Source organism: Neoarius graeffei, chromosome 24, assembly GCF_027579695.1.
Source record: "Neoarius graeffei isolate fNeoGra1 chromosome 24, fNeoGra1.pri, whole genome shotgun sequence".
In the NCBI taxonomy this organism is placed as follows: domain Eukaryota; kingdom Metazoa; phylum Chordata; class Actinopteri; order Siluriformes; family Ariidae; genus Neoarius; species Neoarius graeffei.
Window position 1 is genome coordinate 1,311,373 of NC_083592.1, and position 25,515 is coordinate 1,336,887.

Genomic DNA, 25,515 nt, shown 5'->3' on the forward strand with positions numbered 1-25,515 from the left:
GCCTGCTTCTCCGCCATCACTGCCGCACTGTCACTGACTGCCTGGGAGCGCGATCACCATCCGAGGAGTGCTGCTCTCTCTCTCTCTCTCTCTCTCTCTCCGCTCCGCCAGCGCGCATTTCCGCTCCGACACTGCGGCTCGCTCTGCTTCTCCTCAGCCTGCTACAACTACAACTACTTCCGCTTCCCGGCTTCCTTCCGCTGGAGAGAGAGGGATGTTTCCGCGTCTCAGCGCCCCCTGCTGGTCTCCACACTGAAGGCCGGCCGGCACTGCTCAGTGTCTCCCTCACCTGTGTGAAGTTGGCACCCCATATGTTGAAAATTTGAATAACAACCTTTTCATTCGTTTGTGCACGTTTGTGCAGGCAAAATTAACGTTTGTGCACAAACCGTTTTGATGTTATTTAACTTTTAATATTTTGAAAGTAGGTCACGCAGCACCCCATTAACATCCAAATGACTCGAAAATGGTCTGAATCGTTTGTGCAGCCCCGCCCCCTCAACGGAGACTCAGATCACTTAACTGTTTTCTTATGAAAATATAATGTATTATAGACGTATTAATAATTTGCATTTTCAAATACGAAATATTAAGTGGTTGCGCATTGCACAAAAATACATTTCACATAAATCACTACTAAAACTGGCACGGTAGAACAAATCTGATTGGTTGTTATGATTCTTACGTTGCAATCGTAGAATTCAACTGTATTAAGGTAGGATTATTTCAAAAAGCCTGACTTTAATATTAACCCTGTTTTAGACATATGTATCAATCCTAACTACTGGGGACTAGTTATTGTGGGTGTGTGTGTGAAATGCTGACACAGCCGCGCACACACAGACCTGTGATAAGGACAGGGGGCGGGGTCGTGCGGGCGGGCAGGGGTTTTACATGCACACTTACAAGTGCACTGTCTCTGCAATATCCTGTAATATGCAGTCAGTTTGCGGGAGTAGTCTTTCCCCTTCCGAATTAAACCAATTCAATCACAATATTGTGAATCCATTTTCTTTCTTTGTAGGCTAAGTTTATCTCCGTTTATGTTGGTGCATGTGTTCATATATGGTCCGCTTTGTGCGCAAATAGCGTAAGAATATGTGTCGTTGACGTCACCCCCCATGCAGCGGGGGGGAAATTCATCACTTCAGAGTGTTTAGTCCCTACACGCCTAAACTGGGATCGCGGATTAAGTGGTTAGCGTTGACTCGGTGCGAGTCAAGAAGGCTATTACTGGTGCAGCCGCGGGGTCTGTTGATTTTTTTAAATTATGATTTTGGCCGCCGAGCCAAGTACCTTAGACTTGCATTGACGTTTTGTTTTCATGCCGCGGAGCTGTTTGTATGTATTTTAAATGTAAAGGACTTGCCTGTAGGTTTGTGTGTGTTGTTTAATGTTTGGCATCTTTCCGGTTGTACCGCGTGTCTGTGAGAAAATCGGAGGGGAGGGGTAACAGGTGGGGAGGGGAGGGGTAACAGGTGGGGAGGGGAGGGGTAACAGGTGGGGAGGGGAGGGGTAACAGGTGGGGAGGGGAGGGGAGGGGTAACAGGTGGGCACGGGGGCTGAAAAAGCGCAGCTGCCCTGGTAATATAACACAGGATTTTCCCGGACTAAAGCAACCTTCGGGGCCATGGTGGTTTTGTGGTTGGCGCAGTTAATTGTTTGAAACACGTCAGACCGCCATCACTACTACACAATTGCCCCCTTGCGATTTCTAATTGCCCCCTTAGTAAACTGTTCCTGGCGCCGGGCCTGACTCAGGCCCTGTCCACACGGCAACGGATTCAGGTGACTCCGATACAATTGCTTATCGTTTAGGCCTGGCGTCCACATGGCACCGGCGTTTTGGGTGCCCAAAACGCAATCTTTTTGAGAACGGGTTCCAGAGTGGAAAGATCTGGCAACGTTGCCGTTGTGAAGTCGTCTGGATGAGTAGAACGGATTTGTTTACGATGACGTCACAACCACATGACTGTGAGTGCTTCACGCCAGGTAGAAGTGTAACGAACTCGATGCGAGTTGTCAGCAAATCCTATAACTTGGTTCATGAAACACGCTTACAAAATATTTTCACTGTGAATATTTATTGTGTAATGGTGCAAAGTGAGAGAGAGAGAGAGAGACTCTGCCCTTAGGGCAGAGTCAATCCCGCCAGCAAAAATAGGGGAAAAAAGGAGCGATCTCACCTCTTCAGATGTGGGTTTAAGTCCTACAATACATTCCTCAAAAAGGGCGTAGAAGAAATTAATCCATCAACGTGTAGCATTCAATTTATTCCGGACCATTAAAGACGCCGCCTTCCGCGTAGAATCATACGTCATCCTCGTCGCCATATTGGATAGGTCAAAGCAGAGAATAAAGATTCATGTGCTGCGTTTAACTGTACCAACAGGTTTACCGTCCAAATGAGATCATATGGGATTACCTTTCACAGGTGAGAAACAACAAATTAATCCATCAACGTGTATCATTCAATTTATTCCAGACCATTAAAGACGCCGCCTTCCACGTAGAATCATATCATCCTCGTCGCCATTTTGGAGAGGTCAAAGCGGAGAATAAAGATTAGCTGCGTTTAACTGTACCAACAGGTTTGCCGTCCAAACGAGATCACATGGGATTACCTTTCACAGGCGAGACTGGAAAAAATACTTTTCATTGTATTTGGTCATTATAATGTAATTTTACAAACAGATTTTCCTGACTTTGTAGCTAATATGAAGTCTCGCGCATAATAGTTTATGCGCATGCGTCCTTACTTCTTCTATTGTTCTGGTGTCTCCGAAGGGACCGTCTTACAGCGCCCCTAGAGGTGTGGCATGTGTATTGCATCGTTTTCAGCAAGCGTTGCGTTGCCATATGGACCTGATATTTTACTGATTGTTGCCCATTTGGACGCGATATATTTTAAATAACATCTCGTTGCCGTTGTCGTGTGGATGTAGCCTCAGAAGCAAAGATGTTGATGGACTAATTACTCATTTATTACACAGAAAGATTGAACTATCAAAATGGCTGGCATATAAGGCCTATTTCTGTGATGTAGAGTTCTGTGAAGTCATTGTATGAGTTATGATATCATGAAATACCCATTGTCAATAAGCCCACTATGACACTTCAACAGTGACAAATTGAGGATTCACAATGCTTGATTAATGCACATGATGCAGACATTTAACATTGTTGTGTGTGGCAAAGATCATTCAAAATGAAAAAAGAAGACTTAACTGTCCTCTGATTACAGAATGGAAAATATTTTAACATTTTTCAAGTCATGAACCCTCCAGGTTAATGGGGTGCTGCGTGACCCACTTTCAAAAAATTAAAAGTTAAATAACATCAAAACGGTTTATACACAAACGTTAATTTTGCCTGCACAAACGTGCACAAACAATGCACAAACAATTCAGACCATTTTCGAGTCATTTGGATGTTAATGGGGTGCTGAGTGACCTAAGGTCACCAACCTCTTAAAAGTGAAATATCTTAAAGACGGTTTGTGCACAAACGCTCATTTTGCCTGCACAATCGTGCACAAACGAATGAAAAGATTTTTATTCAAATTTTCAACATATGGGGTGCCAACTTCACACAAACGTCTCACCCAGTCTCTCACCCGGCCTGGCACTCTCCCTCCGCTTCTCAGACTGCTTCCGGCCTGTTCCTGTGCACACCAGCACAGCCTTCCTGCAGATACACCGCCAGTCAACAGTGTGGGCACCCTTCCTTATTCACCTCCTGCACAGTAGTGTGTGTGTGTGTGTGTGTTTCTGCCCAAACATTTAAAGGAGCCATCCCATCCTTCCCAGAACCCAGTTCGGTGTTTTTGTTTCCATCATACATGTCAACCTTTGGTCAATCAAACCTGTATAACCAACCTCCAAAATCCGTATTTCCCTTATAAAATCCGTATAAGATGCAAATTAAAATAATTTACCTAAAATGTGAATGATAATTAACAATGATATATCCCAGTTACTTTTTATTCAATATTAATAACAATAAACCTTCAGAATGAATACAAAGCTCCAATGTTTGACAAAAACACAAAGTGTCACTCTAATGTTCTGAATTGTACTCCATGACAGCTTTTTTAGCGCTCTGCACCAATACCTCACGAGGCTGCACGTCACAGCAAGTGTCTGTGCTGATCTTGCCGGGGTCTTTTCAGTCGCTAGTGAAAGTCGCTCAGGTGGAAATACGCGTTTCAAACAAAATACTTCCCGGTTGGCGGGATTCTAGCAATGCGGTGTGCGCATGATCAGAAGTGGAACAAAGTCTCGCTACCACAAGATAACGCGCGATTTCATAAGACTCTTTACTGGCTGTGTGTGGTGTACAGTACGTTTGTAAATGTTATGCGCTCTTTTATCATTGTGGGAATTGATTATAGCTCTAAATAAATATTGAAATTTTTTAAAGAATCCGAAAACTTTATTTGTACGCCCGTATACTACGTTTATTGAATCAAATCCGTATAAAATACAGACATTCCGTATAGGTTGACATGTATGTTCCATACGGACCACTGCGTTTTGAAAGCACGTGACTGCAGCTCTGTTCGCTCTCTGTGCAGAAAAACCTCCACAAATTCACCATCAGCGATTCCTTTGAAACCCGTCTCAAATATTCTCTTCATCTACACGTCATACGCAGAAGCTTGGAACAAAACATGCCTGATATTTTTCTTTCCTTGGCGGCCGCATGCGAGACAGCTGAGGCCGGTCTGGATCCATTACGATGGAATAAAAATAGAAAGGAAGTAACTTATAGATCTTGCTTTAGCAGCAACAACCTTCACCAAATGTTTCCTGGAGACTGACGCAACAGACAACGGACCATTCCCTTCCACAAAACTGCTTCAGTTCGGTGATATTTTTTGAACTGTCTTGACTGAACAGCCTCCTTCAGGTCATTCCACAGCACCTCAGACGGGTTCAGGTCAGGACTCTGGGTTGGCCATTACAAAACGCAACGTCTCTTCTTCAGCATTTCTTTAGTTGAGTTACTCATGGGCTTTGGATCATGTCTCGTTGCATCACCCAACCTCTCTGACACTTGTGGTCACAGACTGTTGCTCTGACGTTCTCCTGTAAAATCACTTGGCATGGCTTTGAATTCATTGTTCCCTCAATATTGAAGACATCCAGCCCTGAAGCAGCAAATCAGCTCCAAACCCTGATGCTCCCTACACCATGCTTCACAGTTGGGGTGAGGTTATGGTGTTCGTGTGCAGTGCTTTTTTCCCTCCAAACCTTTTGACAAACCTGAGACTTTTTTTTCCTGGACAGCAGTGGTTTCCTTCCATTAGGGACCTTCCACTATTCTTGTTCCGTGTTTTTATGAAAGTGGACACATACATATTTTTGCACTTTATAGCCTTGGTTTTGGGGCAGCACGGTGGTGTAGTGGTTAGCGCTGTCACCTCACAGCAAGAAGGTCTGGGTTTGAGCCCCGGGGCCAGCGAGGGCCTTTCTGTGTGGAGTTTGCATGTTCTCCCCGTGTCCGCGTGGGTTTCCTCCGGGTGCTCCGGTTTCCCCCACAGTCCAAAGACATGCAGGTTAGGTTAACTGGTGACTCTAAATTGAGCGTAGGTGTGAATGTGAGTGTGAATGGTTGTCTGTGTCTATGTGTCAGCCCTGTGATGACCTGGCGACTTGTCCAGGGTGAACCCCGCCTTTCGCCCGTAGTCAGCTGGGATAGGCTCCAGCTCGCCTGCGACCCTGTAGAAGGATAAAGCGGCTACAGATAATGAGATGAGATGAGCCTTGGTTTTGTTGTTTTTGCTCTTATCCCTCGGTTATTTTTCACCTCTCACAGCATTGCCAATCGTGCTGTTGGTGTGATCTCGGCAGGACGCCCACTCCAAGGGAGAGTAGCAACAGTCCAACAGAATTTCCTCCATTTGTAGACAGTTTATCTTCTTGTGGACTGACGGGCACTGAGGTGTTTACAGATGCTCTTGTAGTCTTTTCCAGCTTTGTGAATCTCTGTAACGTGTCTTCTGAGGCCCTGTGAAAGTTGACGGGATCGAGGCATGGATCACACAAATCAGTAGTTCTTGAGAAGAACAGATTTGTCAGTAAGCAGACTCTGAGTTTCTTCATTTAAAGGGTAAAGCACCTTCAGTCACACTCCACCCTTCCAATCTGAATTTAAACACCTGACTCCAGTTAACTTTTGGAGAAGCAGTTCGGACAGAGGTGCACGCACTTTTTCCAGCCTGCACTGTGAGCGATTACTCAGACCTGAAAAGTACCAGTGTACGTGTGTGATTAGTTAATTTGATTGATTGTCTATAGTTGTGATTTAGATGATCAGAAGATCAGGCCATGTTTTTATGAGTAATCACAGCGTACAAACTCCAAAGGGTTCACAAACTTTTTCTTGCAAATGCCTAAGACATCGACTCTCCTCTTCGTATTTATCCAGGAATCAGATTGTGTTTCCTGATGAAATTACTAAATAAAGCCTCACTGCAGCTCTTTGTGTGTGTGTGTGTGTGAACACCGTGATGATGCTGGAATCCTCACTCTGTCTGGTGCGAGTGTAATAAACCTGTAATAAACCCTCCAGCAGAAAACATCACACTTCCTCACTCTGCTCTTCTCTCTTCCAGCCTTTGAGGCAGAGGTGTGTAGGTGAGGGCGGGGTTGATGACATCATCAACACACCTGAAGCCAGCTGCTGGGATGTGAGCGGTGCGTCTGTGGCACAGGAAGTCAGGGCAATTTGGTCCTGCCCTAAACGCCGCCCCCTTTTTCACTACACAGTTCACTATTTCAGGAGTTCTGCCTTCTGTAATCGGCGTGCAGGACGATCAGCGCGCTGATGGAGGTCATGTGTTTATCTAAACAACATCAGGTAAACAAGGTTATAAAATACACAGCCAGCCCAGAAAACCCTGCGATATGAACTTTTATCATGATATAAACTTTAAGTATCACGTTTTTGCTCTGAAGATCCTCCAGTTTTCTTCACTGAAACCCAGATTTTTAATGAATGAGGTGTTCCTGTTGTCCAACTCTTACTTTAGAATATTATTTACACTTTGTATTCTGTAAAAACTCCCATCTTTTTATGGAACATATTAAATCTCTCCGAGTTTCATAAACACAGTCCTGATCTATAAACACCTTTTAGTCGGACAATCAAAGAAATCTACACGGTGAGCTTGGGGGAAGCCATGGTTTAATGATGCAGCTCTGGGACCAAAAGGTTGCTGGTTCGATTCCCTGTACCAGTAGGAATGGCTGAAGTGCCCTTGAGCAAGGCCCCGCGCCCGCTCCTGTTCCCCAGGCTGCTCTGGGTGTGCTGTACATGGCTCTGGATAAGAGCGTCCGCTAAACGCCTGTAATGTAACGTGGTTTAATAAAACACGAGATTAGCTTCTCAGTGGTTTAGTGGCAAAGTCACACACAGTTTGGTTCAGTAAAGCATTCCGGTTCCTGAAGGAGAGACCGCTGTGATGAGGGTTTGAACAGTTACACTACAGGATCACAGCCTCCTCACCGTTCACTGCAGGAAATTCGTTAGCTGTGAATTTGTTTCTCTAAAATCTGAGTTAAAAAGCAGACAAAGTGCTGCAGTGTTGCCCACTGACACACACGTGGTGTAAATTGGGCAGGAGACACGGATCAGGCAGGGGCGTGCAGCGCACTCCTTAAATCCCACACCCTGGACTAGACCCAATACCCATAATGCACTTTGATGAGCAGGGTGGAGGAGATGGGGCTCCGGTTCAGACTCCGTGGACTCCTGCTTCATGTGTTCCCTCCTGAACTTCAGTTCTGTTGGGCTAAAGGAACACAGCTGGGCCTGAAACACTGAGTCAGGAGTTCTCAGGAGAGGAGTGTAACGGAGCGAATCAGTGAGAGAAGAGTGTAGCGATCGGAGGAAATAATCCGATCACTTCAGTGTAAATCCAGCCGTCCTCTTCCTGCAGGAGCTTGTCCAGGTCAGACCTTTGCTTTATTTCATGTGGAAGAGTGTGCATCATCATCATCATCATCATCATCATCCTCAGACTCACTTTAAAGAGGAGGCCTGCTTTAAAATAACAGACTAAACACAGAACACGGGATTAACACAGAGAAAAGAATCACACTGGCACACTGCTCAAAAACACACTTTAATAAAACATCTGTAAAATTTAAGGCAACTTCATAAAATATATACAAACTTTAAATATAAAAACAAAGCAATACTTCAAACGGCATCACTTAATCATTCAGGTTTTTTTGAACAAGGTGTTATTAATAATTCAAAACTGCAGCAAAAAGAACGCTGCGCAGGGACTGGCCCAGAGTTTACCAGACATCACGAGCATGAATGAATGCAAATCAAATAGAGCCCGTCCCAGCCACCCCTTGACATACAAAAAAACCCAACAAAAAAAACCAAAAAACATACAGCCAGACCAATCCATTGCACACACAAATTAATGGCATAAACAGATGCATGCGTAGGGGCACGCTGTGGGCCTCATGAGAGTTTTTCAGCTTCCATATGTGTCAGGAATGGTTGCCGTGTAGAAAAGATGAATGCAGTTGACCCTTTAATAGACCAGCAGATCTTCTCCAGTTGCAAGTAATACATAACGTTCTTAATCCAATCAGCGCTCGACATTAAGCACTGCCCGACTGCCCGGGGCAAGTGAAACATGCATGCGGGTAAGCGGGATATGTCCTCGACACGCCCGACCGGGCAAGATGGAATGAGCATATGTTACCAACTAGCGCCACAAAAATGAGGCTTTTTGATCTTTTATTTCAGTTCCTAAAAGCGTCCCTCACTACGGATCTGCCATTATGTCTTGGCTGTTTTCTTAGTCCCGGTTTCATTTACTGCTCTGCAGGTTATTTTATATCCCCCCCTGCTGGTGTAGTACGGTACACCTTTTTTTTTTTTTTTTTTATTGATGCAAAAAACAGAATCCATAAAGTAACTGTACACAACATAATAATACAAATATCTAGACATGACAAACTGACATGACATAAAAGGATAAATGAGAAAAAAACCAATATATTATAACAATGTACAAAGGGGAAAAGAAACAACAGTCATATATTAGAGAGAGGATGACAATCAATTTTTTTAATAATAAATGGAGAAGGCACAAAAGTCTGTCATTTTTTTGATTATTTCTAACGACATGAAGAGAATTAAAGAGCGAGTCCATTTCTAGCTTGAAGGCACAGAAGGAGGCTGTACATTTTGCCATTTGCGTTTGCGGATAAAAAACTTGGACTGTAAAATGGAAAAGTTTACTACGTATTCTAAAGATCTATCATCAGGGTTGTCATAATAAAACAAAAAGTCCTTCATAGTAAGGGAATAAGAGGAGCCAAATAGGTAACTGTTTAAATTATTGATAAAGAGTTTGGTCATTTTACAAGTAAAAAACAGGTGTTCTAATGTCTCATCCTCATCATCACAAAATGAACAAGTTGCACTGACGTCTGTATATTTAGCTGTAATGGTATTCACAGGATATATCTTATGTCAAATTCTGAAATGAATTTCCTTTGTTTTATTTGTTATACAGTATTTATTAGGCAAAAGGCAAGCTTTTCTCCAGATAATGTCGTGAAACAGAGATTCCCAGAAGAATTTCCCCCTTGGAGTAATTCTCTTTTTAACCTGCAGGACCTGACGAATATGTTTATTACTACACTTTATGTCCATTATATCAATCCCATTTAATATTAATTTATGTTGAATTATATTATCTTCACCAAAAGCTAAATGATTTTTTATCAGTTGGATTAAACCCTTAGGGATAGCTTTAATGATGGAGTTAAATTCTTTAAATAATACTGGGAGATTGTAACGTGACAGAAATTGTTCATAGGTCAATAAAACACCAGATCTATCAAACAAAGAGATGACATTACAGATACCATTATCATACCATCTAGAGAAAAATATGGATTTGTTTTTAATTGTGATATCAGCATTGTTCCAAATAAGTGCTTTATGAGGAGAGAAGTTATGGGTGTAGCATAGTTTCGTAGTACGGTACACCTACTGTTTATAGACCCCTTGTGCATGACGTCACACATCACATGATAATTACAGCTGCCTTCAATATGGTTCATTTTTGCGCCGTTTTTGTTTGTTCAAACAGAGAAATAGATAAAAGGCATCACCGTCTCCCCGCTATCAAGAAAACATGTTAACAAATAGAAATAAATGCTACAAGAACAACGAGGAAACGAGCGGTTAAAGAACATGAGGAGAGGAGCTCAGCCTGAAAACACCAGAGAAATCCACGATTGTATTTAAAACGCATTCTACAAAAACAGAAAGCCGGAAGTGAGGATGGAAGAGTTTGCTTAAGAATCTCGTTTTATTTCTTTCTGCTCGCATTCGAGTTCGCGCCTTCATGAAAGGGTTTGAGTTTCTTACAGGTGAAGCCGCTTCCTTATTCAACACAGAAAACCCAGACTGGTTTCAAACAACTCGGGCATAAAAAACTCAACAAGGAGTGACACGCGTGATAAATCCTGAAAGAACAGAAGAGATTCAGAGCAGAGAGAGCCGGAGCTTTGTTTCTGTTATCAGAGGAACGCAGTCCTGGGCAAAATGTATACGTTATTTACCAGCTTAAGGTCGGTCCGTATCATGAAATACCGTGACCGAGGTGTTGAAAGTACTGAGCGAGGCCCTCTGGGCCGAGGTCACGGTATTTCACCATACGGACCGACCTTAAGCTGGTAAATAACGTATATATTTTCTCTCTCTGCTCTGAATCTCTTCTGTTCTTTCAGGATTTATCGCTCATGTCACTCCTTGTTGAGTTTTTTATGCCCGAGTTGTTTGAAACCAGTCTGGGTTTTGTGTGTCGAATAAGGTCCGTACCGTAGGACAGGGTTTCTCAAACTTCTTTGCTCTGGGGCCCAGTAATGTTGGCCTCGGTGCTGCAAGACCCTGCATAGGCCTACGCCTCTGTGCCCCCCCACACACCGTGTGCGCCTCCATAGATAGATAGATACATACATAGTTTATTATTATTTATTTTAATTTTTTTTGTTAGTAGTACTTGTTACGAGTAGCAGGCTCATACCAGCATAATATTTTGGCTAAATAAGACCTAACAGGAGTGCACTGGCAGAATTGTAGAAAATTGCCAAATGACCACTAAATTATTATTATTATTATTAGCAGCAGTAGTCCTATTATTATTATTATTATTATTATTATTATTAATGTGCTTGCAAAAGCACACTATTGTTGTTCTTAAGTTTCATTTTTATGATTATTCCGTTTCACCCGTTTTTTGGATCCACTACTGCTCCTTGGGCTTTCGAGATAGAGACACCGTTCCAACGCTGAAACGTAGGGCCCGATCTGGAATGGTGTGCTTGTTAAAATGGTTGCGCTACCCCTCGTCATTCGTTCGGTATTCCCATTTTTCGGCAAAATTCTGTGCCACTGAAATGAATGGGTAGAACTTTGGAGTGATGTCATAAGGAGCTCCTCCACTCTAGACGTTAGAGCGGGAGCAGCAGAAAAAACAAAATTAAAACTGCAATTTTACAGCCAAAATCCAATGTTTTAAACCCTGTAAACCTCTGAATTACACTGAAAAACATATAAAAGGGTGGAGAGGAGATTTCACTGTGCGAAGCGTCTCCCTTCAAAATGCTGTGAAAGAGACTTTGAGCCAGAGGAGGAGTGAGAGCTGCTGACCAAAGCCATTTAAAACAAGGAACAGCAGGTACATTATTTTGTTAAAGTTACTGCGAATGTTTAGTTTCCAAATGCCGGCGTAATTTGGATGGCTTCATAGCTTCGTTGCTGAGCGTGGTTTGGCAGATAACACAGATTGGTTTCGGGGGACGACTATCAGTTGAAATAAAGCCGAATTGTATGTATGAAGGGTCGTAATTGCGAGTGAATGGGCGATATTTTTTTGCCTCTGGCTCATGTTGTGGATCTGCACTGTCAGGTGGGCGCTTTCCAAAGAAAGAGTCAAGAGTAGCTTGCTTTGAACATGCCATGATATTGCTCTCATAAAGCGTGCGAATGACTGGACTTGGGACAGAATGAGTGAATGAATGAGTGCAAGTGTGCAACCTTGCGCAGGCGGGAACACTTAACATTCTAGAATGGGGGGGGGGGGGGGGGGGGACTTGCGCTACGTGGCACACAGTGACAAAAGCACTGAGAGCAGAGCCAGCCAATCGCTCTTCTACATGATCTGATTGACAGTGACCAGAAGTTTGAAATTATAATACTGACTACTAGTGCAGAGGCAGGCTTGCAGACCGACGGTAATCTTCTCACGGATCGGTACCGGTCCACGGCCCATAGATGAAGAAACACCGCCGTAGGATACAGACCCGCTCCAGTGTTTCTGCTATGTACAATTGGCTGCGGTGGGCCGCCGCACCTTGATTTTTGCCGCCGCACCTTCAGGCATTGAATGCGCATTTCAACCACACAAGGCGGTAGCGCCGTAAGCGGCAGCGCTGCTAACAGTAGAAGTGAACACACACACACACACAACATGGATGAAGACGGTGAAGAGGAAATATTTTCGCCCCCAGCCAAATTCAAGGCACGGGTTTGGGAGCATTTTGGATTTACCAAACAACAGGTAAAGGCGGACCTGGACATGACACACGCAGTATGCAAACACTGCCGAATGAAAGTTAAGTACTGTGGCAATACTACACATCTGCACCTCCACATGACCCGACATCACGCTAGCATTTCGCAAGTAAAGAATGCTAGTGGTAGCACAACGACACAAGCAAATCTGACGGCGAGGTTTCAGAAGAAAAATTTCCCCCAATATCACCAAAGGCTCAAAAAAAAAAAAAAAAAAAAAAACCCCTGCAGCACTATTATCCTCCATATGCAAAGACTTGCGTCCGTACAGCTCAGTTGAAAACGAAGGCTTCCGAGAACTAATAGAGGAATGTGAACCACGCTACACTACAGCCTTGTTAAGGCCATGTTTTAAGTTTACTTTGTTCAAAGGCAGCTTTATTAGTTAATAATTTATTAGTTAATTTATTAGCTTTATTTGTTAGTTGCACTACAGCCTTGTTAAGGCCATGTTTTACATGCACTACAGTGTAACTGTTGCTCTACAGCAAAATAAATAACATTTGGGTATACATATGTCTGTTTTCTTAAAAACGTATGTTAAGTAATGTGAAATATCGGGATACGTATCGCCTTGAAGACCATGTATCGGGATGCACATGTATCGCAATACGTGTCGTATCGTGACCCCTGTATCGTGATGTGTATCGTATTGCGAGGTTGTTGGCAATACCCACCCCTAGTTTCCTCCGGGTGCTCCAGTTTCCCCCATAATCATGTGTTGTGAGATTTATGTTCAGGGGGTGGGGTAAGGGCTCGCTCTGGGGTTAGGTGTGGAGGGAATTTAGTCTCCCTGACTGTTTTCTAAACTGCCTTGCTCTGCAGGTTATGCTTGTTCTTTCAAGACTAGGTTTATTCATTTATTCCCTTACAAAGGGTCACCATTTTAGAGTGTGTTTTGTCAAAAAATCTCTCAGAATGCTTCTGTATCCTCGTACTGGGGTGGGACATCTGAGCGCAGGTCTTGCCACCGCACCTTCAAACATTTTCTAGGGGAAACACTGCGCTCGCTAGCCAATCAGAGCGCAGGATTTGGACTGCAAAAAAAATATATTATTTATCAGCTTAAGGTTGGTCTGTATGGACCTGCTGATCTCCTGGATCAGGGTTACTGGTCACTGGGAGCAGCTCGTCTACAGGGTCTCCAACTTTCTGACGGAGCTGCTGATTTTCTCTCCTCAGACGCAGATAAATCACCAACAGGACCACAAACGCAGCTCCCAGCAGCACCATCAGTACAATCCCCCATGCTGGCAGAGCACAGTCCTGCTTACAGTGTGGACACGGTTCTGTTAAACACACAGAAAAATCACCTCATGAGCTTTCCAGTATTCCAGAGTCCCATTACATCATCATCACATTATTCACAGCATGTAGTGATGAACCACGGCTCGAACATGCAGCCGCACCATGCGGAGATCATCATCTGTTCAGATACACAGCCAAGCGCAGCCTCCTGTTCCTGCACTATTCCAGAGCGGACAGGAACAGGTTCCCATCCCTCAGTGCGCTGTGCAAACTGTTGGTCTGGGTTTCTGACAGAGGATGGCGCTCTTTTACAGCCTTTCCCTTTACATTCTGCTTTCTCCACAACACACAATGCTAACATCCATCTACACACACACACACACACACACACATTATATAGACACGAGTGTTTTACTGGGAAATACACCACTCATGTTTTTCATACGAACTCCATCCGGGGCACGGAGTGACATTTTCCAGTGGCCTCGCTACTGAGGAGATCAATGACATCACACATTTTTCAAAATTACAGCTGTTTTGATTAAACTGTAGGTTTTTTTGTCTGGCTTCAAGATATGAAGTTTATCTTCTCATATTGAAAAATAAAATCTTCACCACCTGAAGATAAACTTCATATCTTTGCACCACCGTGTAATATCCTCTGTGTGTGACACACACACACACACGTGCTTGAAAGTTTGTGAACCCTTTAGAATTTTCTATATTTCTGCATAAATATGACCTAAAACATCATCAGATTTTCACACAAGTCCTAAAAGTAGATAAAGAGAACCCAGTTAAACAAATGAGACAAAAACATTATACTTGGTCATTTATTTATTGAGGAAAATGATCCAATATTACATATCTGTGAGTGGCAAAAGTATGTGAACCTCTAGGATTAGCAGTTAATTTGAAGGTGAAATTAGAGTCAGGTGTTTTCAATCAATGGGATGATAATCAGGTGTGAGTGGGCACCGTTTTATTTAAAGAACAGGGATCTATCAAAGTCTGATCTTCACAACACGTTTGTGGAAGTGTATCATGGCACAAACAAAGGAGATTTCTGAGGACCTCAGAAAAAGCGTTGTTGATGCTCATCAGGCTGGAAAAGGTTACAAAACCATCTCTAAAGAGTTTGGACTCCACCAATCCACAGTCAGACAGATTGTGTACAAATGGAGGAAATTCAAGGCCATTGTTACCCTCCCCAGGAGTGGCCGACCAACAAAGATCACTCCAAGAGCAAGGCGTGTAATAGTCGGCGAGGTCACAAAGGACCCCAGGGTAACTTCTAAGCAACTGAAGGCCTCTCTCACATTGGCTAATGTTAATGTTCATGAGTCCACCATCAGGAGAACACTGAACAACAATGGTGTGCATGGCAGGGTTGCAAGGAGAAAGCCACTGCTCTCCAAAAAGAACATTGCTGCTCGTCTGCAGTTTGCTAAAGATCACGTGGACAAGCCAGAAGGCTATTGGAGAAATGTTTTGTGGACGGATGAGACCAAAATAGAACTTTTTGGTTGAAATGAGAAGCGTTATGTTTGGAGAAAGGAAAACACTGCATTCCAGCATAAGAACCTTATCCCATCTGTGAAACATGGTGGTGGTAGTATCATGGTTTGGGCCTGTTTTGCTGCATCTGGGCCAGGACGGCTTGCCATCATTGATGGAACAATGAATTCTGAATTATACCAGCGAATTCTAAAGGAAAATGTCAGGACATCTGTCCATGAACTGAATCTCAAGAGAAGGTGGGTCATGCAGCAAGACAACGACCCTAAGCACACAAGTCGTTCTACCAAAGAATGGTTAAAGAAGAATAAAGTGAATGTTTTGGAATGGCCAAGTCAAAGTCCTGACCTTAATCCAATGGAAATGTTGTGGAAGGACCTGAAGCGAGCAGTTCATGTGAGGAAACCCACCAACATCCCAGAGTTGAAGCTGTTCTGTACGGAGGAACGGGCTAAAATTCCTCCAAGCCGGTTTGCAGGACTGATCAACAGTTACCGCAAACGTTTAGTTGCAGTTATTGCTGCACAAGGGGGTCACACCAGATACTGAAAGCAAAGGTTCACATACTTTTGCCACTCACAGATATGTAATATTGGATCATTTTCCTCAATAAATAAATGACCAAGTATAATATTTTTGTCTCATTTGTTTAACTGGGTTCTCTTTATCTACTTTTAGGACTTGTGTGAAAATCTGATGATGTTTTAGGTCATATTTATGCAGAAATATAGAAAATTCTAAAGGGTTCACAAACTTTCAAGCACCACTATCTATCTATCTATCTATCTATCTATATAAAAAGCCCCAACAAAATATGGAATAAAAGTATTTGAAGGTAAGAACGCATCTTTTTAAAATTTTTCAAGAATTATCGCATTTTTTATAAACTGCTCCTGTCGTTTTTGCTGATCTGTTTACATCCTCAGCGGAAATGATTGTCAGACGTTTTGTATAAAAAGTTATCATCAATTTTGCAAAAAAAAAAAAAAAAGCTCCGTTTCTCAAAATCCAGTGAATGTGGATAGAATAAAACCGTTATTCCACTCAATCTCGTCGTACACGGATTACAGACACCTCGGTGCTACGCGCCTCGTTGGCTATCAGCTCATGTACGACTCCATTTGATGGAATAAGTGTTAATTCTCTCATTACACTGACACCTTTCTGTTTTAAACAGCATTCACTTTTTCCGCAGTTTGTGCTACAGGAGCTCTTCTGCGGGACTGGACCACATGGGTTAGCCTTCGTTCCCCGTGTGAATCAATGAGCCTTTGACACCCATGACCCTGTCGCCGGTGAGCCTTCCTTGGACCACTTTTGTTCGGTACCAACCACTCCACACCAGGAACACCCCATAGGATGGGCCATACTGGAGATCCTCAGACCCAGTCATCTCACCATCACAACCTGGCCCTCGTCAAAGTCACTCAGATCCTCACGCTCACCCATTTTTCCTGCTTCCAACACATCAACTTCAAGAACTGACTGTTCTCTTGCTGCCGAATAAACCCCGCCCCTCGACAGGTGCCACTGTAATGAGAATGCCGTTCACATCACCTGTCAGTGGTCGGGTTAGGGAACATCATGGCTGATCTGTGTGTGTTATATTATACAGGGTTAGTCAAAATTATGTTAACACTTTAATGGTAGAAACCATTTATTCACAAAACATACATCATACGTGCCAGAATGATTCTGGTACTAGGGTTGTGCCGATGGACGATATCATCGTCCATCGTCATTTATGACCCACCATCGCGATGGATAGTAACCATCGCGATACCACGCCCCTTTTTTTGTCAGAAACATGCACTGACCTTCTTTAGGCCTGTTGACCTAAAAATTTAGCAGGATTGCACGGTAAATGATCAAATCACGAATATAACTAATATGCATTAGAGTTTAAGTAGTCAGACATGACAATTAAAATACTGTGTGGCTACAAATAGGACTAATTAGGCTATTATTATTTATTATTATTATTCTATTATTAATAGGCTATTAATATTTATATCTTTAGGCTATAGCTTGCCTTCGTTTTTTTTCTACATGTCTGTATTAATGTTAAATATTTGAGCAAATAGAATAAGCCTGGTCGTAGTGCGTCGGGAAACATGCTCATTGTCAACTGTATGACGTTCAACTTCAGCGAAAGCATTAACTTTGCAGTGCAAAGGCTATAAAATGAATAGGCACGAAGGTGTTTCTGTAAACACGTTTATTAAAAGTTGAACAACAAATCAAGGTCAAGATAACGGAAGGTATACTGCACGAAATGCTGCTCCAACGACAGAACTTTTAAATGGCTATGCCATTTTTACTGCAAAAGCTTTAAAAGAAATCGTCATGCAGTTCACTATGATATCACAGCAGAACAATAAAGAACCAGAGAACATGGGTATAAGAGCAAGCAAAATAATAAAACAAACAGAAAACATGGCTTCCCGAAATGCGCAAAAAATGTAATAACTTAAAAGGTTAAGAGGGCCGTGTATTCCAACATGTTTAAATTTCAATGTTTCTGGCCAAAAAAACTAACATGTTAACCTTCTCTGGCTTTAATAAGCTGCGGATTGGGGTGACTACACTACCCGCGGTGCTGAAAACTCTTTCTGACAGTGTGCTGGTAGCGCATATGCACAGATATTTTCTTGAGATGTTTGCCATTAACGGAAACCTGCACTGATTATTTTTCCACCATATCAGTGGATCCTCTTCCCCATCGATTGCACTTTCCTGCAGGTAGATGGCCATTTCTGCTTCTTTGGCCAGGTAGCGAGTCACAACACCTGTCAGCTCCCTCCACCTGTCACTGTCAGTTTTATATTTAGTGCTTTTCGCAAACATCCCAGATATGGTCGGTTGCGCTTTTTTGCAAGGCCCTGTACGCACGGACACGTTGAGGGTCGCATATTGTTCAGGATGGTGAACACGCAGGTGATCGCGCAAATTTGTTGTCTGTCCATCTTTGACACGGACCACAGATGCGCAAATCTTGCAGACACATTTGTTTATGTCCTTTGGTTGCCCACGCTCATCTGGTTCAAAACCAAAGCAATTCCAAATAGGCGAAGTCGTGCCCTTCTTTCCAACCAACTCCTGCGTCATAGTAGGCTGCCAGCTGTTCAAATGAAATGAAACGAGCCTTTCTAACGAAATTGGAAGCTTTTAATCGTTAACATTAAAATTTCAATCGGAATGGAACGACAGCTTTTTATCATGCGCAGCACGCCAAAGCCCAGGAAGAGTATGGATTAGTAAAATAAAGTATATAGTTTTTAAAATGTATTACCATTAAATTATCATTATTAGTAGATTATTATTTTTATGTAGGCCTAATTATTTATTTAGTGTTACAATTAAGTAAATAAATATATAGTATGGGATAGTGACATTCTCAGCGCACGGGCCATTCAAATGCAATGGAAGGTGTTTTTTTTTTTTCCTTACACGTTAAAGCCCAGGAAGTCCGTAGTATCAATACCAAGTAGCTTATATACTACTGTTATTTTATAATTATTAATTATGTTTTTATATAGTATTTAATTTGGTCATGAATTCCGCAAATCACTCAACCCCCCCATCCTCCGACGATATCATCGTCCATCGCATCGTTTCACTGTAAACATCGTCATCTGCCAATTAAGGAGACATCGCCCAACCCTATCTGGTACCCGTGTCCAGATTCACCTAACAGAAACATCACACAATCACTCGGAGATCTCCACACACTGGGTCAGGATCTTAAGGATGTTTACGTCATTACATTTTTGATCCATATTAAAGTGCCAGGATGTAAAAACAGCTTGTTTGAGTATCAATGCTGATCGCATGCATCACTGTCATCTTCAGCGTTGTGCCTGATGGCAGGTCTGCTCCGACAGCGTCGTCCAGCAGAGTCTCTAGGGAAGGATTACAGCAGTGGTTTCCCGTTGCCTTCTGCTGCATTATTATCGCGGTTCTCTCCTCTTAACCACTCACGCTTGTGGACTATTTAGAGTCACCAGTTAACCTAACCTGCATGTCTTTGGACTGTGGGGGAAACCGGAGCACCCGGAGGAAACCCACGCGGACAACATGCAAACTCCACACAGAAAGGCCCTCGCCGGCTGCTGGGCTCGAACCCAGACCTTCTTGCTGTGAGGCGACAGCGCTAACCACTACACCACCGTGCTAACCACTACACCACCGTGCTGCCAAAATTAGTCCAAATGGCGCATACACACTTTGCAGCTCCAACGTGTGTGAACATGAGAGATGTAACCACACGACCGTGTGATGCATGACGTATTGGATTGCAGCACTACTGTAGAGTTACCAAGTGAAAGAGAAATCTCATTATCGGTCTCACCGTCACAAGACAAAGCAGTGATTTATTGAGGTGAAAAACACGACGATTTGATGGTTCACTGATGGTGCTGTAATATTATTATTCTATTCAGGGGGATTTTGTGTTCTTGTAAATATTTTGATCATAAACTCATCAGGAGCTCTGCTTTTAGACACCAACCATCTACATTAGTTATAAACCTGCTGAGAGCTGGGGGTCATTTCTTTTTCTTCAGCATATGGCAGTGTTTTGTCGTTTCCCCTTTACACCCCTTTCTTTACTTTACTGTGGAGGTCAGCATCACTGCTGCGTGTGAAAATATCTGAGGAGTGATCGTACAGAAAGATGAATAAGGTCATAAACACAGACGTACCGGAGGAGACGCTGCGGCGCTGTCGAGAGTGAGATGGGGGGTCGGCTCCTGAATCCTGCAGCTCTGCTTTACATCCTGACAAAAAGATCACAACACAATCACTCAGAGATCTCCTCACACCGAGTCAGGATCTAAAGCAGACCTGAGCATCATCCGGCCCCAGGGCCACATCCGGCCCTTTGTCTGTCCCTGACTGGCCCGCCTGAGGTCAACGTGAAATTACAAATTAAACACAAGTATACGCTGCAACGCTTTTATTTTGAAGGTTTTGTTTTTTTTATTTACACTACCGTTCAAAAGTTTGGGGTCACTTTGAAGTGTCGTTATTTTTGAAAGAAAAGCACTGTTCTTTTCACTTTAAACTAATCAGAAATCCACTCTATACATTGCTAATGTGCTAAATGACTATTCTAGCTGCTGGTTTTTGGTGCAATATCTCCATAGGTGTATAGAGGCCCATTTCCAGCAACTCTCACTCCAGTGTTCTAATGGTACAATGTGTTTGCTCATTGCCTCAGAAGGCTAATGGATGATTAGAAAACCCTTGTACAATCATGTTAGCACAGCTGAAAACAGTTGAGCTCTTTAGAGAAGCTATAAAACTGACCTTCCTTTGAGCAGATTGAGTTTCTGGAGCATCACATTTGTGGGGTCGATTAAATGCTCAAAATGGCCAGAAAAATGTCTCGACTATATTTTCTATTCATTTTACAACTTATGGTGGGAAATAAAAGTGTGACTTTTCATGGAAAACACTAAATTGTCTGGGTGACCCCAAACTTTTGAATGGTAGTGTACGTGCGTTCGTACATTCGTGTGCGTGCGTATGCATCGTTCTTGTTACTGTTTACGTGAGATGCGAGTTTGCTGCTAGCCCTCAAAAACGTCAGTTAACATTAAAAGAAAGATGCAGAATGTAGCGTTTTTAACGAGGCCTGGATTTATAAATATTTATTTAACGAAGTCCAAGTTAAAGCTGTGTGCTTAGTTTGTGGAGTACAGATCAGTGTTTAAATATTACAATTTGAATCGCCATACAAGACTAAACACGCCGAGAAATACAAGAACTTGAGTGATGGGGAGCGGGCACAGACATCTGATGCCATGCTTGCTAAACTGCAAAACCAACAAGGTCTTTTTACCAAGCTTTACACGTCCAGAGATGGAGCAGTCAAGACCAGCTATGGGATATCCCACGACATCACCAAGAACAATAAGCCATTCTCTGATGGCGAGTTTATTAAAGAGTGTTTGGTGGATTCTGCAGCGCTAACATGCCCTGAGAAACGAGAGGCATTTGAGAACGTGGTCCTCTCCAGGCAAACCGTAACAGGAAGGATAACAGACAGACATGGCAGGAAATCTGGAGCTTCAGCTGCAAAATAAAGCGGACAAGTTTGACTCTTTCTCCTTGGCTTTGGAGGAGAGCTGTGATGTCCGCAACACAGCTCAGTTACTCGTCTTTGCACGTGGGATAACGAGAGACTTTGAGATTATGGAGGAACTGGCGGCAATGCGGTCAACAAAAGGGACAACGACGGGGAGTGATCTGTTTACAGAGATGACTGCATCCTTGGACAAGCTGGGACTGAAGTGGGATAAACTGGTAGGCGTTACAGCTGATGGCTGTCCAAATCTGACGGGGAAAATGTCAGACTTTTGATGCGAATGCAAGATAAAGTGACTGAAATTAATCCAAAACAGAAATTGGTATTTTTGCACTGTATTATTCATGAGGAGGTGGTGTGTAAGTCAGTGCTGAAACTTAACCATGTTGCTGATGTAACTAAAATAGTTAACTTCATCAGGGCGAGAGCACCGAATCACAGACAGCGTGTTGCGCTTTTGGAGGAGCGCGAGACCGAACATGGTGACACAGGCTACCACACAGCTGGGAGACGGCTCGGCCTGGGCAAAGTGCTGAAAGAGTCTGGGACCTGAAAACAGAGGTTCAAGAGTTTTGTGAAGAGAAAGGCAAAGACGTCCCAGAGCTCTCATTTGCAGTGTGGATAACACACCCAGTAACGTTCAGCTCGGGCTCCTTGGCCTCCAGTCTGACGCTACTGTCAGAGCACTTTAGGTCAGTTTCACTGCTGGATTCTTATTCTTCTCTCAAAGAGCAGAGCTTTTTACACTTGAGAATGTATGCTCAGAAGACGTTGGTTCTCTTTGGATCTACCTACATATGTGAACAAACAAACATTCTCTGATAAAATTTAACAAATCCAGATGCAGAGCCGGCGGCACGGTGGTGTAGTGGTTAGCGCTGTCGCCTCACAGCAAGAAGGTCCGGGTTCGAGCCCCGTGGCCGGCGAAGGCCTTTCTGTGCGGAGTTTGCATGTTCTCCCCGTGTCCGCGTGGGTTTCCTCCGGGTGCTCCGGTTTCCCCCACAGTCCAAAGACATGCAGGTTAGGTTAACTGGTGACTCTAAATTGAGCGTAGGTGTGAATGTGAGTGTGAATGGTTGTCTGTGTCTATGTGTCAGCCCTGTGATGACCTGGCGACTTGTCCAGGGTGTACCCCACCTTTCACCCGTAGTCAGCTGGGATAGGCTCCAGCTTGCCTGCGACCCTGTAGAACAGGATAAAGCGGCTACAGATAATGAGATGAGATGAGATGCAGATGAGATGCAGAGCCTCTCTTACTGATGATCACCTGTCAGCTATACGACGCATCTCCAGCTCAGACACTGAACCTGACTTCAGCGCACTTGTACAAGCCCAACCGAGACTAGACTTCGCTCACTGAACAATAAATAAATAAATAACTGAAAAATAGCAAAATGTGGTAACTGGACAACAACCAAGTAGAAATAATACATAACTTTGTACAAAGTTGATTAAATGCTGTATTTTGAAATACTGCACCAAAAAAATGCACAATGTTGTTTAAAAAATGTTAAAAATTAAATATAATATTTGTTAGGACTAGGACTGTTTTGGCCTCTAGAGGCCGCTGTTATTTCCTTTTCGTGTCATGTTTATTTTGGCCTCTAGAGGCCGCCACTGTTCCTGTGTTTTGTGTTTTTGTTAATTGCCTGTTTAGTCCTAATTATCTTCACCTGTGTCCTTAATTAGTTTGTGTATTTATACCCCTGAGTTCAGTCCTCTTGTCACGGAGTCTTTGTGCTGTTATGTTTATCTCCAGTTTCCTTTGTACTGTGTTTTTTGATCTTCTTAGCTTTTGAATTTTTGCACTTTGCTTTTCTTTTGGATTATACTCTTTGGTTTTTTTTTTGTCTTTTGTTTTGCCCTGTATATAGTGTATATAGTTTAAATAAACCTTTTGATTCTTTTTCTACTTCCGCCTCACGCCTCTGCATTTGAGTCATCCCCCTGGTGGCCTAGTGGGGGTTTGCTGGATTATCACACCAACGAACCAGGTTCGAATCCCAGCAAAACCCTAACAGAAAGACTCCGTCATGACCGACTCAGCAGAGGCTGCTTCAACTGTCTACCCGGCCAACCTTCAGGGAATTATGGCAGCTTTGACACGCTTCGGAGCGACCATGGACGCTCATGGACGTACACTCACCAGCCAACGTGAGGCCCTTGCTCGCCACGAGGAACTGCTTCAACAAATTGGGAAAACCCTGGCACAGCTGACATCTCTGTCTGCATCTCCTGCTTCTGATCCAGTTCCTGATCCAGCTCCCACTCCTGCTCCCGTGCCTCCTGCCATGCTGCCTTCTTCACCTCGCGAACCCAGCCTTCCTGCACCACAGAGGTATGACGGCAAGCACAGTGAGTGCCGAGAGTTCCTTACCCAGTGTCAACTCACCTTTGAGCTTCAGCCTACCACCTACACTACGGATCGCCGCAAGATTGCCTTTGTGATCACCTTATTAGCTGGTAAGGCGCGAGCCTGGGCTACTGCTATCTGGCAAAGACAGGGACCTGAGTGCCTTGATTTCCAGCTGTTTTCTGAAGAGATGCTTCGGGTCTTCGATCAGGCAGACATCAGTACCGACGCAGCCCGAAAGCTCATGTCCATCCGGCAAGGAGGAAGCGTCGCAGATTACGCCATCTCGTTCCGAACACTCGCAGCAGTAAGTGGATGGAACGAGACTGCCCTGGTGTCAGCCTTCCACCATGGTCTGTCTGACCCCATCAAGGACGGTCTGGCCTCTATTGGATGCCCAAGTGACCTCGAAACCCTCATCTCACATGCTATTCGTCTGGACAACAGGATGAGAGAACGCCACCAAGCCTTGAGCCCCCCCAGCCTCCCTACCTCTACCTGGAGACCGTCTACCTCCTTCAGTGACTGTCCAGAACCCATGCAAGTGGGTCGTACTCGCCTCTCCGCATCTGAGAGGGAGCGCAGAAGGAGGGACAAGTGCTGCATCTACTGTGGCAAGCCTGGTCACTTCCGAGCATCATGTCCCGAACTCTTGGGAAAAGGACCGCCCCGTCCAGCCGAGGGAGGGTTGTGACGGGGCCTACCCTCTCTCCCGGACTCCCTGGCCAAGGAATCTACATCCCGGTCTCCATCTCCTGGGGTGAGTCTGTCCACTCTTGTCAAGCTTTGATAGACTCAGGGGCGGCTGGGAACTTTATGGATATTCACTTCGCCCAAAGCATCAATATACCTACTGCACCTCTTGAAGTCCCTCTGTCTGTGTCTGCCCTCGATGGCCAAGCGTTAGGTGATGGAAGAGTCACTCAAGTTACTTCTCCAGTCTTCCTCCAGTCTCAAGGTCACAAGGAAGAAGTATCCCTGCACCTGATTCCTTCACCTGAGTTTCCAGTTATTCTAGGCCTTCCTTGGCTTACTCGCCACAACCCTCGCATAGACTGGGTAACAAGCCAGGTTGTGGAATGGGGCCCTGCATGCCATGCCTCTTGTCTGCTCTCTAGCTCTCCTGTGTCTCCTGCCGAGCCCCCTGATCTCACCGAGTTATCTCAAGTTCCCACAGAGTACTGGGATCTCAAGGAGGTATTCAGCAAGAGCAGGGCCGCCGTTCTTCCTCCGCACCGGGCCTACGACTGTGCCATCGACTTGCTCCCTGGGACTACCCCTCCTCGTGGCAGACTGTTTTCCCTCTCTCAGCCAGAACGCAAGGCTATGGAGGAATACCTCAAAGACGCCCTGGTCTCTGGGTTCATTCGACCCTCCACCTCACCTGCTGGTGCCGGCTTCTTCTTTGTCGGCAAGAAGGATGGGGGGCTTCGACCATGTATTGACTACAGGGGCCTGAACAAGATTACTGTGCGCAACCGATATCCTCTTCCGCTGATGTCCACTGCTTTCGACCTGCTCCAAGGCGCCACCGTCTTCACCAAGTTGGACCTACGGAACGCATACCACCTCATCCGTATCCGACAGGGAGACGAGTGGAAGACTGCCTTTAACACCCCGTCTGGGCACTACGAATACCAGGTGATGCCCTTCGGACTCACCAACGCACCAGCTGTTTTTCAGG

General features: G+C 44.1%; 2 protein-coding genes across 5 annotated transcripts in view; both read right to left on the reverse strand.

Moving 5' to 3' along the window:
- paip1 (poly(A) binding protein interacting protein 1) overlaps positions 1-176 on the reverse strand; it is a 55,627-nt gene extending 55,451 nt beyond the window's left edge. Inside the window, exon 1 of the mRNA XM_060907676.1 lies at positions 1-176. This exon is cut by the window's left edge and continues 155 nt beyond it. Coding sequence (XP_060763659.1) covers positions 1-17 — 17 coding nt within the window. The 5' untranslated portion in view covers positions 18-176.
- A 10,641-nt stretch (positions 177-10,817) lies between these two features.
- Positions 10,818-25,515, reverse strand: part of LOC132872334 (uncharacterized) — a 71,856-nt gene continuing 57,158 nt past the window's right edge. For 3 of the 4 annotated variants that reach the window (XM_060907102.1, XM_060907103.1, XM_060907104.1), the window contains 2 exons: positions 20,091-20,165; positions 10,818-13,910 (listed from right to left, as the gene is read on the reverse strand). In XM_060907102.1, coding sequence (XP_060763085.1) covers positions 13,687-13,910; positions 20,091-20,165 — 299 coding nt within the window. In that variant the 3' untranslated portion in view covers positions 10,818-13,686. The remainder of the gene's footprint in view (positions 13,911-20,090; positions 20,166-25,515) is intronic. The other variant, XM_060907105.1, reaches the window with a different exon arrangement.